The sequence below is a fragment of the Cryptomeria japonica genome, chromosome 7 (assembly GCF_030272615.1).
Source record: "Cryptomeria japonica chromosome 7, Sugi_1.0, whole genome shotgun sequence".
Taxonomy (NCBI): Eukaryota; Viridiplantae; Streptophyta; class Pinopsida; order Cupressales; family Cupressaceae; genus Cryptomeria; species Cryptomeria japonica.
In genome coordinates, this window is record NC_081411.1 from 646,575,069 (window position 1) to 646,597,028 (window position 21,960).

The following is a 21,960-nucleotide window of genomic DNA, read 5'->3' on the forward strand; positions in this document are numbered from 1 at the left end:
AGTAGAGATCATGGAGCTTCAAGAAGAAAGGGAGGTGGCCTTTGAGTGACTCTAAAACTGACAGCAAACCGTTAAAAGATGGTTTGATAGAAAGATTTTGGACCGTGGCTTTAAACTGGGGGATCTCGTCCTAAAATACAATGAGTGCGGTGCTTAGTCGAGACATCATGCCAAATTCGACAGTCCATGGGAAAGCCCATTCCGCATTGTCAAAAGAAAAGGTTTTAATGCTTTTGTATTAGAGGACTCACAAGGTGAGCTATTAGGGATCCCAGTTAATGGGATCCACTTGAAGGCATTTTTTTAAAGCTTATCCTTGTGTGTATGTAAATATTGTAAATAGTGTGCTTTTTGTCCTTCAGTGGTCTTTTGTCTTAGTTCTTTGTCATTTTTTAAGTTATGTTTGAACCAAGAAAAAGAAAAGCAAAGTAAAGAAATAAGAAGCATTTTCAGCCCAAAGAAGCCATGATTAAGTCAAAAGTAAAGCTATCTTTATATTATAGAGGTTTCTTTATATATTTACAATGCAAAATAGGCTCTTAGGCCTCTATGTCTTCTTGACAAAATGCAAAAAGATGGAGAGAAAATAAGAGTAGTTGCAAATAGAGGGATGGTCTAGTCTTCCTCCTCAGAGTCGAGCTCATTTTGGTCGTACTCGACATCATCATCATCATCATCATCATCTTTTCCATTGTCTTCATCCCCAAGGCCAAGATCTAGGTCCGAATCTGAATTCGAGAAGCGCATAACCATATGCAAGATGGGAGGCTTCTCAAGAGTGAGAATTCTCAGGAAGATGTAATCCCAAAAATTAGAGTACCAAGCCACTCCAGTCACTTCAATCAACATATGTACTCTCAACAAGAATTCAGCTGCCCTCCGCGCTCGATAGGGGTGTGTCGATATGGACATGGTTTTAAAACTAGAAATTAAGGGCAGCCATGGAACCACCTCATCCCCATCAATGAATCACCTCAAATCTAAGTAGTGGGGATATCCTAAATAGGGTTTGCATGATGAACTACCTCCTCTAGTCAACCTAAATATTTTTCATGAAAAATCTCTTCAGTAAGTTTCAAGACAAGGTGCTTAGCCATAGCTATGTCGAGCAAGGAAGCTACAAATATGGAGGTAATATCCGTGTTTACATGATAATGGTCCTCGCATCCTACGAATTCTTCTCCCAGAACCCACTTAATAGCAACTATGATAACGGGATTATTATGGTTCGTCATCCTCTGCAGACGACGGTTTGAGATAGTTCCTAAAAAGGCAACTTGACTACCTATGCTTACTAGCCTAATGGGGGTATCCATCATTCCTATTCTAATAAGATACACAAGCTTGTCCTAAAGCGCTAAGGATTGTTTCACAGTATGATCAAAAAATGCCTTCTCAAAGCAGTATTTATACAAAAGATTAGGGCAAAAGAAGCTTCAGATGACTTAGTTATTAGCACAAGTTGGTGTTTAATGAAGGTTATTTCTGCACAGATTAGCCTTAATCATTCCTCCTGCACAGTCTTTTGGTGATTGTGTGAATAATGAGCTACTACCATGCATCCAACTCAAATATTTCCCTTTGAAGCAAATCTTAGGTAATCTCTTGCATTGGTATGTGCGACAGGCTTTTGTAAATGTGTCATAAAGCAGGAGGTCCTTAATCCAAGGAAATCGTACAGGCCAATGCTAAAAGCTTTTAAAAAGTGGCATTAAAAGGTACGATTGTCATGCTCTTCAGTGAGTTGGCAGTAAAGCATGCAGTATGCTAATTAATCTCACACATATGTGTGAGTTGGCCTTTCCATGAAGTTAACTCTCAGCTAACTTATTGTGCAACGTGATTTTCAAGGGCTCCTTACTCTTGAAAGAGGTTATTAAAGATAGAATGCATGCAACAGCAAAGTAAAATGAAACAAGTTTTAAATCTCTAAACATTGACCCTGGGAAAATACAAAAAGGCATCATTTGCAGGAGTTTCTGGAACTGTTTTCAACAGTCAATATGTGGACATTTTCCAAGAGGCATCTTTTGCTTCTCATATTATGCCTCCTAAGCCTGACCGCCCTTTCACAAGGCCAAAGGAAAAGAGAGATGTAAAAGACACGGCTATGGTCGTGAATAGATTCAAAGACATTTTTGACCCAAATCTCCATGTTAAGCCGAAAACACTCTGAGAAGCTTCTTATCAAAGATGGAAGAAGGGTTGTTCAAGTAGGCCTATTTTTTAGCTTTGACACTCTAGTCTTCAACAGTACATGGTTCCTTCGGTTCCACATTGCACTGATTTCATTGAAGCATGTGCTGAGAAGTTTACCCTAGAACCTCTAGCAATTGAGAGAGAAAAACTAAAGGTGGTGATAAGTGTTGAAGCCATCAGAGATATGTTGTGTATTCCCCATATTGACAACCATACAGTGATTTTTAAGAAAAAGAGCTCAAAGGGTTATTGGAGAGACAAAGACACCACTGTTATCTTCTGCAACGATTTGATGAATAGGAGTAAGGAGAATGTCGAACTTCCTTGGTTCCCAATAGCTTATGGGGCATTCCATCAACAAGATGTAAAAGATGCTACCTCCATGCTAGCATACATTTTCGGTCTATATAATGACCAGAACATTTACCCATTTTTGTTGGTGTAAATAAATATTCATTATGGATATTATTACACTTTACTTAAGTTAACTTAGGATAATGCATTTCTTCGTAGTTTGGATTTGAGACACTTAGGGAAGTGTGCACATTGGGATAGAGCTTGTAGGAGAAATTCCACCTTTTATGGTGTTGTTTTGTTGTTACACTCCACATTAGGTGGGTCATCCACCTCTTGTGGAATATTATATTATTTCTCCTACATACCCCTAGTATTTCTTACCTACCCTTGTTTCTCATTGAGCCACATGTCATGATTGTGTGCTCATACATCCAGATGGCCTTGCCTATATAAGAAGGCCTATATTCATTGTATTGGAGAATCTAGTTGATCATTTTCATATTGATGAGAATACAGTTTGTTCTTGTCACTCTTTTGTCTCTATTTTAATACTTTTCATTGTGCCCTTGATCTTGGAAAAATATCACATGGTATCAGAGCCATTGGGGCTTCATTGATTGGTTTTTGGAGACATCGTGGAAGGCTTCTATTTTCAGATCTGCATTTTTTGGAGGCATCTTAGAGCGTTTTCAACTTCACCATTGCGTTCGGGAGGCCATTTCCATAAAAATTGAGTATAAATTCGACCTATTTTGGCGAAAATCGATTTTTGAGTGTGGAGGAAATTTTTTGCCCAATTCGAGCAGTATGATACAGAATTTTCGGATTTTTTTTCAAAAAAAAAAAAATTCTGAAAATTATTTTCCAGTTTGAAAATTTTCAAAATTATTTTTGGGGATCTGTACCTTCTGTCTAGTCAACTTCTGCCCAGTCAGCAGTGCACAGTCAACAACACCCAGTCAGTGCCCAGTCGGCACCTAGTCAGCATTTTCTTTGAAAAATTTTAGACCCCTCTCTGTTGAGTAGTTTGGATTTTTGGGTCAACTTTGAAGGCCCATAACTTGCTCAAATTTGCTCCTTTTTTGGTGCAATTTTTTTTTATTTGGGCTGATTTTTCATGCTCTTCACAGTGGTGTGGTTATTTTCTAGTTTTGGTGCACAGGTTTTTCTTAATTTTTAGATTCTCTCAGCTGTACCTGTCCAATCCTCAATTCTGCAACTTCAAAGGCCTTGTTTGAGCTCATACGACCTCCTTTTTAGGTGCCATTTTTTTGAAAGTGTATGTTTTTTCATCTACTTTCATAATATATGATCAGATTTCAGATATTTTAAGTAGAAATTATACTTTCAAATATTGGTCTTATTTGGCCTATATGGTACTTGTAAATTGCTTGGATCTTAGTTTATATCTTTTGCACTATTAGTTTGAGTCTCTTTTGGCCCTATTGAGGCAATTGTAAAATTGAAATCAGAAGTTCACTTTGTCATTTTTTTCAAGTGGCCCATTGTACACGCACTAAGTATAAAATGTCAAAACATCACTTTTGGGGGGGGTTCTTTGATTGAGTGAATTTGGGGGGCTGTCTTGTGTGATTGTGCCTCTCTTTCCTTGTGCTATTTCATTTTTGTTGCAATGAGTCCTCATAAATTTCCACCTTTAACTCCACATAATTATGCATCATGGAAAATTAAAGTATGGAGCAAATTAATGGAAAAAGGTCTCATGCATTACATAGATGGAACAATAGCAACACCACCTGAACTTAAGGCTAATCCTAATGCTCAATTATAATGGCTCACTAAGTATTGCATGGCTCTTGGAACTTTGCGCAAGTATGTATCAGATGACCTCACCTTTCATATTGAAAAGTGTACTACAATCAAAGATGCTTGGGATATGTTTCAAAATTTGTATGGTCAAGTTGATGAAATCAGAGGTTATAAGATTGACAATGAGCTCACCAACTTGGATCCCAAGAGTTTTGATACAATCCAAGATTATGTCACCAAAGCAAATGAGCTAAGAGCAAAGCTTAAGGATTGTGGAATTGACAAAAAGGATGCTTAGTTGATATTCAACTTGTTGGACAAGCTTGCACCAGAATATGCAGCATTTGTGTCTAGCTTCTAAACTCATCGTTTGATAGTGGGGAGTTCCTATGTTATGCCTTCATTTGATGCTTTAACAGAAATGTTGATATTGGAACAATCTAAGTTGTTGAACATGGGGCTTCTCAAGTCTTCAAGTCCAAGGCTTTGGTGGCTAATCAAGGGAATCAAGGAAGTCAAGGCAAAGATTCCAACAAGAAGAAGAAGCAATCTAAGTCATAGCCATAGTAGGAAAAAGGACAATCATCCTCTCCATCACAAGGCGATTTTTCATCCTCTTCCAAGAAGGGGACACCACCTAAGAAGGATAAACCAACTTGTGCATATTGCAAGAAGTATGGTCATGATGAGTATCGATGCCACATAAAGCAAGTTGATGAGTTAACTAATCTTCTTAAGAAAAACAACATCAACTTGCCATCCACCTACACAAACAAGGATTCATCTCCTTCCTCTTCCTCACAGTCTAAGGGAAAAGGGCAAGCATTTGTGGCTACAACAAGTTCTTCACAGCAGTGGATACTTGACTTAGGTGCCTCATATCACATGGGTTCTACAAAGGAGTAGTTTTCTTCATTGGAGCCATCTAAGGTACCTCACATTTACATAGGTGATGATACACAAGTAGAGGTTGAAGGGAAAGGTTCAATTGACATGGATGATGGAACATTTGAGAATGTTCTCTACGTTCCTAACTTGTCTACCAGCCTTCTCTCTATCTACCAAATCACTCACTATGGGAATGGGAAAAAGGTTGAGTTTACACCAGATTCAGTTGTGGTAAAGGAACTTGATGATGATGCCTTGGTAGCAGTGGGACAAGTCAATAACAACTCAAGGCTTTATTCATTCTCCCACTTTGTGCCAAGTTCACCTTCTAGGGCCTTGCTTACTCATTCAAATTCAGAAAGTAAGCTATGGCATGAGTGGTTTGGTCACCTCAACTATCGCTATCTTCAGTAGCTCAGCACTAAAGACATGGTCATAGGTCTACCTCGAATCAGTTTTTCAGAGGGTGTATGTTCAGGTTGTTCCATGGGCAAGCATCCCGAGGAAAAGTTTGATAAAGGGAAAGCTTGGAGAGCTTTGGAAGTTCTTCAACTTGTTCACAGCGATGTAGCAGGTCCATTTACAACATCTTCATTTAGTAAGACCCGCTATGTCCTCACCTTCGTTGATGAATACTCCCACTTCACTTGGGTCTACTTTCTTATTCATAAGAGTGAAGTATTTGACAAATTTCAGGACTTCAAGACTCGTGTGGAGAAGCAATCCGGGAAAGTGGTGAAGATTCTTCATACAGATAATGGAAGGGAATATGTGAACAAGAGACTTGAGGATTTTTGTACATTTGAGGGGATTGATCTTCAACATTCTGTAGCATACACTCCACAGCAGAATGGAGTTGCAAAATGCAAGAATAGAACTCTCAAAGAAATGGCTAGCTGTATGATTCATGCACATTCTCTTGATCCCACTTTTTGGGCCGAGGCTATCAGTTGTGCCACACACATCCAGAATCGAGTTCCTCACAAAGCTTTGCAAGGTATTACTCCTTTTGAAGCTTGGGCTGGTAGGAAACCGATTGTGAGACATTTCAGAGTCTTTGGGTGTCTAGCATGGGCTCGCATACCTCCACAGAAACGCAAGGCATTGGAACCACAGAGTCGACCTTGCATATTTGTTGGATATCCTGAGGGTGGTAAGGCATATAGATTGATGGATCCTGAGACACATGAGGTGTTCATTGAGAGGAGTGTTCACTTTGAGGAAAGCTCTCCTAGCTTAGCCTCTCTACCTCCTCCACCTTACTCCATTATGGATAGTGATGTTAGTGATTTAGATGATGAGACTCCTTCAACTCCGACTCACAAGATTACACCTCCGCAGGGTCCACTTGCAGTTGAGGAGCCTCGTACTCCACCTCCACCTAGACCTCATTGGGCTCGACAGACACTTGAGTCCATGGGTTCTCTTGTTGGGGATCCTTCAAATACATGGAGGACTCGATCACAGCATCAGAGTCTTCCACATGCATTCATTGCTACCGCTTCCGATCCACAAACATTTCGGGAAGCATCAGGGGTTCCTGAGTGGGACCAAACTATGGAGGAAGAGTATAGTTCCTTGATGAGGAACAACACATGGGATTTAGTCCATCTCCCTAAGGGGAGAAAGATGGTTCGATGTAAGTGGATCTATCGGACCAAGTATGTTGCGGATGGTAGTGTGGATAAGTATAAGGCTCGACTTGTTGCAAAAGGTTTCTCTCACAGGTTGCAGGTGTTGACTATACTGAGACCTTTGCGCCCGCAACCAAGATGAACTTCATTCACTTGACACTTTCTATTGCTGCAGCTCATGGTTGGGTTGTACATCAGATGGATGTGAAGAGTTCTTTTCTTCATGGTGATCTTGATGAGGAGATTTATATGGAGCAACCACAGGGTTTCATCCAGGATACTTCCCTGGTTTGCAGACTAAGGAAATCTCTCTATGGCCTTAAGTAGGCCCCTAGGGCTTGGTATGCCAAGATGGATTCCTTTCTTCTCTCAACAGGGTTCACCAGGTGTCATTCTAATCCAAATGTCTATATTTTGCGACAGGATGAGTCTCACTTGATACTTGTGCTCTATGTTGATGATTTGATCATTATAGGGAGTACTGCATCCATCATTAGCAGGGTCAAATCTACTTTGCATGACAGATTTTCTATGACTGACTTGGGTCTTTTGCACTACTTTCTCGGGATAGAGATTTCACAGTCACCTTCCGGGATTACACTATCGCAGCCCAAGTATGCTCTTGATCTACTTGCACGCTTTCATATGGCTGATTGTAAGCCTGCACCGACTCCCTTTCTTTTAGGAGTCAAGCTTGAGGCTCAGTGTTCTTCTCCACCAGTTGATGCCACTTTGTATTGTCAGCTTGTGGGTAGTCTCATCTACTTGACCCATACACGCTCTGATATTTCATTTACAATTGGCATGGTTTCCCGCTTCATGCAGGAACTGCATGAGCTTCATTGGAAAGCCGCCAAACACATCCTTCATTACATCCAGGGTACACATCACTATGGGATTCACTATGCATCAAGCACAAGACTTCACTTGGTTGGTTACACAGACTTTGATTGGGCTGGCGATCTTGATGATCATAAGTCTACTTCCGGTTATAGTTTTCACCTTGGTTCGGGCCCCATTTGTTGGTAGAGCAAGAAGCAACATGCTATTTCTCTCTCTTCGATTGAGGCTGAGTATCGAGGTGTTGTTAACGCAGCGACTGAGACCATTTGGCTCCAGCAGATTCTCACAGAGTTTGGGTTCACCACTCCACGGCCGACAGTTCTATATTGTGACAATTAGAGTGCTATTGCAATCTTGAAGAACCTGGTCCAGCACCAGTGGACCAAACACATCGAGATTCATATGCACTATATCTGAGAGCTCATTCAGGAGCAGGTCATTGATTTTCAATATTGTCCTACAGCGGAGCAGGTTGCTGACATATTCACCAAACCTTTCACTGAGAGTAAGTTCCAACAGTTGCGAGCTCTCTTAGGGGTGCAGGATGTGTCATTAGGGGGGTCAGTTGACTTCTCCTTCCTCTCTTATGGGGGGGGACTTTTTCCTCTTGGAGGTTTTGTCCTTCTTCTTTGAGAGTCTTTTGTACTTTCATCTCTCTTTTGGGGGGGAGTTTTTTCCCAATGGGTTTTCTCCTTTTCTCCGTTTGTGAGAGATTGCATTGCATGGTTTTGCTTGCATTTTCATATTGTACATGGGTACCTATCATGGCCTAGTAGCCGGGACCCATCTTGCATTGTTGACTTGTCTTCATTCCCCTAAGATGCACTTAAGGGGGGTTGTTGGTGTAAATAAATATTCATTATGGATATTATTACACTTTACTTAAGTTATCTTAGGATATTGCATTTCTTTGTAGTTTGGATTTGAGACACTTAGGGAAGTGTGCACATAGGGATAGAGCTTGTAGGAGAAATTCCACCTTTTGTGGTCTTGTTTTGTTGTTACACTCTACATTCGGTGGGTCATCCACCTCTTGTGGAATATTATATTATTTCTCCTACCTACCCCTAGTATTTCTTACCTACCCTTGTTTCTCATTGAGCCACATGTCATGATTGTGTGCTCGTACATCCATATGGCCTTGCCTATATAAGAAGGCCTATATTCATTGTATTGGAGAATCCAGTTGATCATTTTTATATTGATGAGAATACAGTTTGTTCTTGTCATTCTTTTGTCTCTATTTTTATACTTTTCATTGTGCCCTTGATCTTGGAAAAATCTCACAATTTTTAATGGGTTTCCTGTTCAAATTCCATAAGCAAAGAGAAGTTTTCCATTTTGAATTTGTAGATATTCTAGTGTGAGAGATGGTAGAACAACTAGTGAATTTTAAAAGTCATTACAGGTTCGGGTACACCTATTTTCTTGTCCATATGTTTCTGCACCAGAATCTGGATTCCTTTAAAGAAAACATGGAGCTTGTAATGTATGATAATACAAATAAAAAGAAACTGGTAACAGTGTGGACTCACTTGTTGCATGCCACATATGACGCTTATGCATTTTTGATTGCCTTCTTGGTTCCGACAATGTAAGATTTGAGTAAAAATGATACAGACTCGATCACACGCTTTTCAGATTTGCAAATTGCTTGGATGACATCCAATTTTCTCCCATGCGATTGGTATCAAGGGTCAGATTTTTCTTTTGTCACAACTCATGGGTTCACTGAAGAACCTTTTCGCCTCCTGCAATCTATCTCAAATCGCACTTTGGATTTAGAAATGTTCAGACAACTAGTCATTATTGAGCAGCGTATAGGGTCTAGAAAGCATGAGCTTGGCATTTTTAAGGACAACACAATTATTTGACCAATTATTATCGTCAAAATATGTGAAGCCGAAGGCGTACTCACCTCAAAGATAGTTCAACTAGGCCTGGTGGTTATTGATTATAGGTGGAGTTATGACCTAGACGGATGTCTAACCAAAACGAAGAACCCAATAGTGCATATCTCACGCGGCCCTATTTGGGATTCTTGGAGAAACCCATAGAAAGATGAACCGATGATATTCGTGAACCTTCATGCCATCCCAAAGGAAGAAAGACTTCCCTGGTTGGTCTTCTAAACCGTGAAGGAGAAGTATGATCCTGCTAGGAAGTTACCACTTCACTTAGTCAGAAAGATGGGGGAAGATAACTTATAACTGGCCTAAAGATAAGAGACAAGATTTTTGGAGATATAGAGAAGAGAGTAAAGAAGTCAAACTAGGATTGGGAAATCTTTACAGCGACAATGAATTTGAGCTAGAGTGGCGGAAGTATAATAGTGATTAAGATGATGATTATAATCCTCCTCCTGGTGCCACTGATGAAGGAGATTTTGTAGAAGTGGTTGAGAAACCCAGAGGCAAAGGAAAGAAAATCCAAATCATCTCCTCGGGCGCCACAACTGACACTACCTTCCACTCTATAAAGAGGCATGTCAGTAGGCCTAAGTCTCAGATCTCAAAGAAACGGTCAAGTCCATCGCAGGACAGAGTAGAGATCCTAGAAGAATTCTCGGCCTCTCAGAAGAAGCAGAAGAGCATCCCTAGCAATTTGGAGGCTTTGTAGACCCAGACGCCTGTATCGACACAAACTTCAATTTCTCCAACAACCGCTCCAGCGTAGGTACTATTTTCTGCCCCTCTTCTTTCTTCTCAATCTCTTGTTTTTGTATCAGTGTCGCCCTCCATCAACCCTGCCTCCACGCTAGGTAATCCTGTAACAGTCGCTTGTTTTGTGCTATCTATACAAAACTCATTCAATTGCGACCTCTGCAAGCACATTTACATCCTCCTCACCTAGTGTTGATGCTTCTGATAGCTCAGCTAGCATGCCTCACTCTTTCCATACCCCAAGTCAGTCGACTGATGTGTCATTTGCTTCACATGTCCTTGGGTTTGCAAGTTTTTCGCCCGCCACCTCGTCTACTATTGGGTCATTGTTCTCCTTACCTGTTGGTTTTTTCCCTAGGATTCCCCATTTTTCCCCAACTACACTTTCCTTAACAACTCCAGCCCAATTGCAAGCTAGTATGGCTTCTATTCCTTTCTTCCCAACCCCAGGAGCTCCTTTTGCAGGACAAATGATCTATGTACCTTCAAAATTCCATCAGTATATGGACCAAGGCAAGCTCACCCGTGCTCAGAGGTCATAGACAAGAAAGGCTCAAGATTCTCATAAGCCTATTGAGCCTTGCATTCAAACTATCTTCAAGGAGGATCATCAGAATCTAGTGTTCGCGCCTATTACACCTAACATTGTCAAGCCAGTAAATCAAATGTAGCCTAAAGAATATTCCATGCATGCCATTAGCATTGATTTGAGGAGAGCCCGACCACAAGATAGAGTGGAAATCATGGAGGATTTCAACAAGGTGGTCTCTTTAGACTATCTTAAGCATTCCCGCCGCCTGGAGAAACTCACGGTTGAGCTAGGAAGAGTAAAAGCTACAAATGAGCAGCTGATGAAGGAAGGGATGACTAAGGAATCAGAGATAACAAGATTACAGTCTACAATGCTTCAAGAAAAGGCCGAGAGAGATAAACTTCAAAAGGCATTAAAGGAGTCTAAGGGCTTGTTGCATGCAGAACAAAATGCTAAGCAAGTAACTTTCTAGGAGCTACTTGATAAAATGAGTGAATTGTCGCACGTCCAATCTGCCTCTTCTAATATGGCTCAAATTCAAAATCAGTTGCAGGAAGCCATTTCAGAAAAGGAGGAGGAGCATCAGGAATTGGTTGGCACTCAAAGCCTTATGGTGGAGGAGAGAGCAGCAAAATATTTCCAGACCTTGCAAACTCAATCTTCCTAGAGCTTTGTGAATCTTAAGTGGCCATTTAAAATCAACAGGCAGAAATAAAGTGAGTACAGGATGAGGTTTAGGATAAACAAACCCGAATAATAATTCTTCAAGATCAAGCAACAAAATAGGTGAAGGATTTAAAAGAGATCTGTGAGTGGTTAGAATCCAAAGAAGCCAAATAAGAACTCCTCTCCAAGCCATCAACCCCTTGTCCTACTCCTTCGGCGGACTTCACTTATCTAATGTGGGAGCTTCATAATGCATATTGGGAAAAGATAAAGCAATCCTCTATTCTCCTAGAACCAGCTTTGTGTTTCTTAGTAGTCTCTCAAAGTTTGCATGCGAAGGTTGACCCTTTCGTTGAGCGCACCATGCAAGTTCTATCTTCTAAGGTCCCAGAGGCTTAGAGGTTATTTGATTGGCTTTATGTCATTGCTCCCTAGGAGTTAGATACAGTGAGAGTCAAAGATCCTGAAGGAATAATTCAAAAGACTAACCACTTCATCAATTGCGGCAAAATAGCCAAACAGGCTGCTTAGAGTCTATCGACTTTAAAGGACTCCATCAGCCTTATCATAGAGCACCTCGAAGACTTTGTCAAGCTCGACCTACCTTCCCTTTTCCTTCTTGATGGTGCAATCATGGGAACCGCACAACTATCAAGTTTGATAGTGCAGAAGCAACAAAATCACGCATCCCTTCAAACATTGAGTGACCCCCCTGAAGTAGATGAGTTTGTGGCCTTGTTTCTTCCCTTGGCTAAACTCCTTGTTGTGCTCAAATGAGCTTATAATGAACCAAAAATAATTCATTTCAAGGATGTCAGCAAGCTAGATTATGGTTATCGAGCTCTCAAGGCTCAACTTATCCCTTCCGAGGAAGATTGGTCTCCCCTGCAGCAACTTTTTGATAGGCTCTTCAAGACATAAGCATAAGCCTGGTCGACGAACCAAGATTTTTGGGTATTGACATCCCATAGGAGAGATTTCCCTAGAAGTCGCCAAGAAATGTAGACTTTAAGTCTCCCCTGCCTCTTTTTGAGGAGTTATCTTCTTTTGTTTTTTCCCGGGCCTTAGTCCTTTTCTGCTCGAAGATTTTTTCCTCCCCGCGTCCATATGGCAGCATGACTCGTAATCTTTGATCTCCTCCTTTCACTTGGCTAGGAATTTGAGTGGTGTTGACATGTGGCAGTGTGTCTTTTTCCCTGGCGAAGGTGGACCCATGTCTTCGAGCTTGCGTGTTCGTAAGTTTTCACCCGCATCATGTGGTGGTTCCCCGTGAGGTACTCTATGTTTATTTGTTGCATCCTTAGGACGCTCCCTCCTACTGCCACGTTGGAATTGATGCAACCATCGGGCATTGTTGTTTACTAGCTAGAGGAGATGGTTTTGGTCACTAGTAGCTTTCAGTTTCGATGGTGGTTGTGGATTCTTTTATTTTGATCCGTCGTTAGAAGATTTGATAGCGGTTGCACAATAAGCTGAATCTTTTTCATTTTAGCTTGTGGGAGGCCGTTTCACAGTTGCGAATAGCATTGCCAGTAATTCTTGCAATTTTAAGTGCTCTCTCTATTTTCTTCGCGAGGCCGTTAGCTAGGGCTTATTTAGAAAAATGCTTTTTGCTTTTGTAAAGGTTGAGAAAATTAGAAGGAAGAAGATGTATAATGGACTTGTAGAATTACGCCTTTAATTTGTAGTTGTGCGTTGGAGACTCTAGTCCAATTGTGCATTTGAACTTTTATGATAATTGTGCTTCTATACAAAGACTTGTTTTCGTGCAATTTTGTAATTCTGTATGACTTTAGAAATATATGCCATAAGAATCCGCAGATTGAACTATGTTGTTGTGAACTTTTTATCTGGTGAATGAATGTTATGTATTTCTTTATGTAAAATGAGTTATTGTCTATATTTTATTTTTAAATTTCTTGGCATGTAGATTGTTGAATGGGCCTTAGAGTTGCATGTTTATGAAGTTATCTTTGTGCCTTAGTTGTAAAATGATCTCAGTGCATCACTATAGTGTAGTTTTGCTTTCAATTATTCTCTTTATCTCATTTCATCCCCCCCCCCCCTATATGAAGAGTCGTCCTCTAAAATCCCGGAGGTCACTTAGTGAATACGTGCAGGTCCCCCATCACTAAGTTTCCCAGAAGGTTGTATTCATAAAAGCAATTTTATCGATCAACACTTAGCCTTATGGTTGGGAATATTAGTTCCGGGGTTAGGGTTATAGTTAGGATTATGGCCTGGTTAGCATTAACAACATGGTTCCAGGGTTAGGGTAAGGATTATAGTTAGGGTTAGGATTTACATCATGGTTATGTTTAGGATTTAGAGTTAATTTTAGGGTTATGACCTAAGGGTTAAGTTTAGGGTTAGGACAAGATTATTGTTAGGGTTAGGGTTAAGGTTATGATTATGGTTAGAATCATGTCTAGGGTTAGGGTTTACATGATGGTTAGAGCTAGGGGTTGGGTTAGGGATAAGGTTAAGGGTTAGGGTTAGGGTTAGGGTTAGGGTTAGGGTTAGAATTTATATCATGGTTTGGGTTAGGTTTATGGTTAGGGTTAAGGATAGGGTATGGTTAGGTTTTACATCATGGTTGGGGTTAAGATTTAAATCATGGCTAGGGTTAGGGTTAGGATTATGGTTAGGCTTAGGGATTAGCATTATGGCTAGGAATATGATTATGCTTGTAGGGTTGGGATTTACATCATGGTTGGGGTAAGGGTCAGGGTCAGAGTTATGGTTAGGATTATGGCGAGGGTCAACATTGACGACCCTATGGTTAGGGTTAGCATTAACTACTATAATTATAACTATAATAATGATTAACACTATTTATAATCCTAATTCTAGTAGAAACACTAAATCTAATAGAAACCCTAATTCTAACTATAAACCTATTTACACCCTAATCCTAAGCATTTTTAAACCCTAATTTTACCCTAATTTGAACCCTAACTTAAATATTTTTCTCAATTGTAGCCTAACCCTAACCCTAACTATATTAGAACCTTATTGATAATTTAACTCTAACCCATAACCCTAACCTAACTCAAAGATTTTTCTTGCAACCCTAATTGAACACAAATCCTAACTTAACTCTAGTCCTAACTCTAAACCCTATAACTCTAATGCTAACTTAAATCAAATTAAACCATAATTCTGACCCTAATTAAACTAAATTATAATTTTTTAAATTCATAAAATGTTTATTTTGTAGTTATTAAATAATTAATGTAATTATAATAATATTCTGATTTACAAATTAATTAAATAAAAGTACATATTCATTTTAAAATGAATCAACACTTATTAATTATTGTTTGAAAATAAATTAACAAGTAAACTCTCTATATAAAAGCAATATTTCTATTCTATTTTTATTTTTTGTGCAAATCATTCTATATCCTAAAACTAAACTAAATTCTAATTAAAAAATATTTTTAAATATGAATTGTTATATTTTGAAGTCTTCAAATTAAAATTGTTTCGTAATATCTCTAATGGCATTGCCAAGTTTTTTAATTTCTAAAAAGGAATGGAAAATTACAAGTAGAAGAGATGTGAACTATTGAAAAACTATATTCTTATATAAAATTTTCATGAGAATTTTTACATAAAAGCAATTGAAAATACATTTTAATATCTAAATGGCTTCATGAACTAAATGTACATTGAACATTAAATATTTTTCCATTTTTGTTTGTTAAATAAATTTAGTATTTTAGCTTTGTTTGCATTAATCCTTTGCAAATATTTTTGCATGCAAAAATGGATGGTCATAAGCAAACTATTTTTTTATGATTGATATTAACTTGCACACAAATATTGAACCCTAAGTTTACCCTAAGCTAAACCCTAACTTAAATAGTTTTCTTGATTGAACCCTAACCCTAACCCTAATTATATTTTAACCCTATTGATAATTTAACTCTAACCCATAAACTTAACCTAAGTTAAAGATTTCTCCAACCTTAACTCGACACAAATCCTAACTTAACTATAGTCCTAACTCTCAACCCTATAACCATAATGCTAACTTATATCAAATTAAAACAGAGCAGAAAACTGGCAATGCATTTCCTTGGTATTAACAGAAAAATAATGAGAGAATTAGAACATAAAAAATGTACACAGTTTTAAAACAGCATAAGCATAGGGAAAATGATTATACATACCTCTATAAGCAAATAGTGCTCATCAAAACTATGCCGGATCAAATAGTTTTCAATGTGCGAACTATTGGTATTCAAAAGTGCGCGGGATTTTGAAGCGGGAAATGGAAGAGTTTAAACCCTATGGTGGAAATCGTAAATGCAAACGGCTACGGGAATGTTGACAGCAAATGTGATGGGAATGTTAACAACAAATGCAAAAACGGATAGAATGTTGCAGAACAAGAAAGGCCCGGATTAAAGGGACTGTGGGCCCGACCACCTAAGCAGTCAGAAGCTCAGTGTGTGTCATTTAAGCCATCCCACATTTTATTAATATATTTGATTTTCAACTTTTTACAAATAAATTAAAGTCACATTTCAACATTGAAAAATAGGACTCTTTCTTCTACTGTTACTTGTGCAGATTCCTGTGGGGAGATCACTAGAACCTTTTTCTCCCAGGTTAGTCGATCTGCCCCGTCTTCACCTATGGAAAAAGAGAAAGAAGAATGGAAAGAACCAAAAAGAAAGACTCGAGGAAATAGGAAGGCAGACGTTGGTACTGACTCTAAACCGGGTAGACCTTCTGAGAGGACCCTCAGAACAAAGGTAATGGCTAGAAAAATTGCCAGTGGGCGACAATTAACTCTGGAGACATCTCAAAAAGGCAAGAAATAAAGTTCCCTTCTTCGAACTTAAGGGGCTTAAACAACCCTCAAAGTAGTATGCTCTTAAGAAATGCATTGTAACCAATAAGGTTGATATTATTTTACGTATCAAAACTTTGCTTCTCTTGTGGACAGTTTGTGGTCTAGTGCTGCCTTCTATTATAGTGAGGCAAAGGTGCTTCGGGTGGTGCAGCAACTCTCTGGAACAAAAGTAAGTTGGATGGGACTGTTGTTGCCTTTTCTCACAGCTTTCTTTCTATAAGGTTTACTTGGAATAACTTCTCCTGGTACCTTTTCAACATATATGCTCCCAAGACTAGAAATGGTCAGGCCCTAGTCTTGGGGGAAGTCTCTAACTTCATGGTTGATAATAAAGAGGCCACGTTCATGTTCGTCGGTAACTTCAACACCCCTCTTTACCCCTCAAAGAAGTTGGGTGGTCTAACTGATTATAGTGATAGCATGCTTGACTTTGCTGACTTCATTAGGAAAAATGACCTGTTAGACCTAGATCTTCAAGAGAATACCTTCACGTAGGCTAATAACAAAAAAGGCTCTAATCTTATTAAGGTCGGGTTGGATAGAATTTTGGTTTCAGCTAAGTGGGACCTTGGTAACAATTCCTCTCTCACGACCCTCCCTCGCACTATTTCTGACCATTCCCCGATCCTCCTTTCTTAGGCTAATAGGCCGATCTCGGGCCCCATACCTTTTAAGTATGTGATTATGTGACATTCTCACCCAGAGTTTAAACAGTGCATCCAAAATTGGTGGAACACCCCTGTTCAAGGTTCTACTATGTTTAGAGTTTCTAAAAAGCTAGAAATAATTAAGAGGGAGGTCAAAGCTTGGAATAGATCATCTTTTGGAGACATCTTTAAGAGAAAGAAGAAGATTGAATCTAAATTGGACCAACTCTAGAGAGACATTGTTGAGGGTGACACCTCTATGGATATCCACAAAGAGGAGGAACGATGGAGACAAAATTGGAAAGACATTATGGGCCTCAAAGAGATCTACTGGAAGCAAAGATCCAGAATCCAGTGGCTAAGTGAGGGGGACAAGAACTCCTCCTTCTTTCACAGGTCAACATCTAAGCATAAGAGGAGAAACACTATTCATTTCTTATTCAATGAGAAGAATGAAGAATTGGTGGGGACTAACGAGACTGGGCAATGGGCCTCACATTTCTTCATTAATGCTTACACTATCGACATGGTGAGAGAACTTACTGAATTAAGAGATAAGCTGCTCAACCTTATCCTTCCAGTCCTAAATGACACTGACAATGACCTGCTAATGTGTCAAGTTACTGAAGATGAAGTTAAAGAGGCAGTTTTTGCTATGGCTGCCTATAAAGCCCCAGGCCCCGATGGCTTCCCCCGACCTTCTTTCAGGTGTTTTGGGAGATTGTGAAGTATGATTTGATTAAAGCCACTAGGGATTTCATTCGAACGGGGAACCTTCTGAAGAAATTGAATAATACTTTCATTGTGCTGGTTCCCAAAGTTCCCGATCCAAAGCTTATAACTGATTTCCATCCTATCAATCTGTGCAATACGGTTTACAAGATCTTTTCTAAAGTTGTTGTTAACCAAATCAAACCTCTTCTTGATAGATGTATTAACCCCTAGCATAGGGGTTTTGTTCCTGGCAGGCAGATCCTCGATGCAGTCATCACTACTCAGGAATTCATTCATTCCATGGGGAAGAGTCGCAACCCAAGTATGGCTTTTAAACTTCACATCTCTAAGGCTTATGATAAAGTTAACTAGAATTTCCAGTATGTTGTCCTATCCAAGTTTGGGTTCTAGGCAAAATTCTTCAAAGTTATCAAGGTGCTTGTGGAAAGTGTTCATTACTCCATGATGGTCAATGGCACTCCTTGGGGTTTTTTCAAGGCTAGGATGGGCCTAAGACAAGAAAACCCCATGTCACCTTATTTATTATGGTGGCAGAAGTTCTGAGCAGGAAATTCTCCTACTTGATTAGGAATAGAAGAATCTCGGGTGTGAAAGCGGCTTCTACCCTTCCCCCAGTGGTTATGCAATAATTTATCGATGACACTTTCTTGTTTGGCCATTCTTTTGTTGTTGAAGTTAAAGAATGGAAACACATGTTGGAGGATTACACCAAGGCCTCAAGACATCTTATTAACTATAATAAGAGCAAAATTTATTTTTTCAACACGGCTAGTAATCTCCAAAATAAGTTAATCCAAATTCTTGGATGTTGTTATGCTAATCTCCTCGATTCCTACCTGGTTCTTCCCCTCACAATTAAGGAGGTCACTCCCCAGTTCTAGGACTCTATTCTGGAAAGAATGCAGAAGAAACTTGCTGGATGGACAGGTAAAACTCCGAGCATTGTTGGAAAACTCCAGCTTCTGATGACTTCTCTTTAAGGTATCCCTGTCTATTTTCTATCTTTATTTAAGATCTCTATGGCTATGGCTGAGAAACTTGAAAAAATCCAAAGGAGCTTTCTGTGGACTAGTATGGAGAAAAAATCTAGACTCACTCTTGTCAACTGGGAGGTGGTTTTCAAACCCAAGTATATGTGAGGCCTAGGGATTAGAAAAATATCGGACCTGAATAAGGCCTTGCTAACTAAAATTGGTTGGAATCTTTCTATGGGCAGTGCTGACTGGTGTAAGATTATGTGAGATAAGCACTTCAATCACACCCCCTTTTCTTTCCTTTTATCCTCTCATTATCTCCCTTTAGGCTCTAAAATATGGAACAACATTGTCAAAAGCTGGAAACTGCTTAAGGAAGGCCTAAAATGGCAGGTGGGAAATGGTGAGAAGATTAGATTCTGGGAGGATAACTGGATTCGAGATAGACCCCTGGCCTTTACTCGCTTCAGCTACCTCATGGGGAGTCTCACAGACTCGCTTGGTCCTCTCGTGGTGAATTACGTATCCCGCCTTCATCACTGGAAGAGGCTTTCTGATGTCCTAGGGGATAACACTCATTTGAGTCATTTGGCAGGGGATCTTCAGTTGATTCTTGAGGAGGTCGGTATTCCTCTATCCCCCCATGCTGACAAATTTTTTTGGGCAAAGAATTCCTCCAGGTTCTTTAATGTCAAGTTGGCCTACAATATTCTCATCACTCATACCAATGATTGCTACAGTTGGAGGAAAGTTTGGAATTCACAGCTTATCCATAAAATTAATTTTTTCTAGTGGACAACTCTCCATGGGAAGATCCTAACCATTGATAACCTTAGGAGGAGAGGCTTTTTGATGGTCAATTGGTGTGTGTTATGTAATCGTGTTGAGGAAATTATCAATCATCTCTTTATTCATTGTCCTTTTGCCTCCATGGTTTGGTACAAAGTCTTACAGAAAATAAACAACACCTGGACCTTCCTAGAAGACCTGCAACATTTTGTCATCAATAGGGAGTGCCCATCATCTCACCCCCTGATCAAACAGTTATGGAAATTTATCCCTCCTCATATCTACTAGAACATCTAGAAAGAAAGGAATAACCGGATCTTCCGTGATGCCAACAACACTATGGACAATGTGGTCGACATAACAGAGAAGCTTCTTAGGGAGAATGCTCTGGTCTGCAAATGGAAAAGCCCGCAATACGTCCCTTTGGAGATGGATTGCAGTTGGGCTAGGAAATGGAAATTTCCTGACAGCTTCCTCCACTATGAGAATTCTAAAAGGTTGGAGAGATTCAACACTAGATAGTCGGCCCCTTCCCCCTCATGGTTTAAACTCAACTTTGATGGCGCCGCTCGCAATGGGGTTGTGGTAGGAGCTGGAATTATAAGAGACAATTTGGGTAATTTGGTTTTGGCCTATTGTGGCAATTTTGGTTCAACCTCGAGTAACCTAGCTGAAGCCTTAGCGCTCTTGTGGGGTCTTAAATTGGCTCTCACTATTGACTCTAAAAGATTGGTCATTGAAGGAGATTCTAAGCTGATCATTGAGGTGACCAAAGGTGTTTCTAGGATTAGCTAGAAAATTCACAACATTCTCAAGGACATATGGTCTATGCTTATTTGGTTGGATGAATTTCATATTCAACATATGTATAGAGAGGGCAATACGGTGGCTGAATCCCTGGCTGCGGCAAGCCTTGAGCTGAAGGGTATGAGGTGCTAGAGACACTTGGCCTCTCTTTCTGACAAACAAAAATCCCTCATAGGGAGAGATCAAAACTATCTTACCGACCAATGACCTACTATGGTTTATTTTACGAGTGGATATACTGGTCTATTTGGGAAGGGTGGTAGTGTTAGTTAGTTTAGTGTTGGTTTCTTTGTGGTTATCTACTTTTTTTAGATTATACATGGACAGGATTGTCATCAATCTTGTGTTGTTCTATAATAGTAGGTGGAATATATTTTTGATAGACAAGATAGGGATTGTCTGGTAATCCGCCGTTTGTTTGATGTTAATGTGTTGATAATGCTCTCTTTGAGACTTGCTTTGTACTCTGGGTCAGCCCCCTAGTTTGGCTGCTTTTTTATCAAAAACATTGAAAAATAAGACTTGCTTATTCTAAATTTTATATATTATATTAACTTCCATGCAACTAAATTTTGAAACATATTCAAACCTTATATAATCAGAATATCCAAAAAAGAATGAACAACTCAAATATATTACTATTAACTCTCATTCCATCTTTCTAAAAATTTAAGTATAACTATTAAATCAAAATCATAAAAAAAGAATTGAAAATTATATGATAATTATATAAAACAGAAAAAAAATTATTTTAAATAATTAAGACTATATTTCAATGCATTTGTTTCCAAAATCATTCCTTCATTTTTCTTATATAACCAATTAACAACCTAAATATCTAGCCTACACCTAACCATGAGAGTTCCTTAATATATTAAACATAAAAAACAATTAAATTTTAAATCATCATGATTAACAAAACTTTCCATATATATTGGTTGGCGTATTCTACCACTAGATTAGGGTCCTTTCAATAAGCTCCCATATCTTATATTTGTTGGGATATCATACTCATACTTCCTCTGAGTTATGAAGGACTTTTTAATAAGCACCTTATTAGAATTTAAATTTAACTCAATTCTTACTTTTTAATGTGTCTTCAGTTTGTTTATATATGATGTTTATTGGTATATGGCTATAGGATGATTGACCCTGTGGTGATTGGATATGGAAAGGGGCGAATCTCATTCTTCCTGGCTGATCCCCACCTAGTTGTGGATGTAGTAAGTACAAAGTCTTACATTAATATTATATCTTACCCGGCTTAGTCATGTTTTCAGGTGATGTCATATGCAGCTAATTACAATTGTTGAAGAATATAACATGTTACTCTTTGTTCTTGGCTAAATCAGATTCCAGTGGACATAGTAGTTAATTGCATGATAACATCAATAGTGAGGAACGCTTCACAGCAACGTCTATGTGTCTATCATGTAGCTTCCTCAAATGTTAACCCATTAAAATACAGTGTGATTGTTGATGCTATTTATGACTACTTTTCAGCACATCCATGCACAATATCTAAGAATGGGAGGATCGTGAGAGTGAAGAAATTACGGTCTCTACAAAGCATGGCCACCTTCAAATTATATATGACTCTCTATTACCGAATCCCTCTCCTGGTAATAAATCTTTAGCTTACATTCCAT

The 21,960-nt window shown here is 39.1% G+C and overlaps 1 protein-coding gene across 1 annotated transcript in view; it reads left to right on the forward strand.

The window, feature by feature from the left end:
• Positions 1-21,960, forward strand: part of LOC131057410 (fatty acyl-CoA reductase 3) — a 101,319-nt gene that overhangs the window by 78,814 nt on the left and 545 nt on the right. Inside the window, exons 7-8 of the mRNA XM_057991588.2 lie at positions 21,453-21,534; positions 21,664-21,933. Of these exons, the coding sequence (XP_057847571.2) occupies positions 21,453-21,534; positions 21,664-21,933 (352 nt within the window). The remainder of the gene's footprint in view (positions 1-21,452; positions 21,535-21,663; positions 21,934-21,960) is intronic.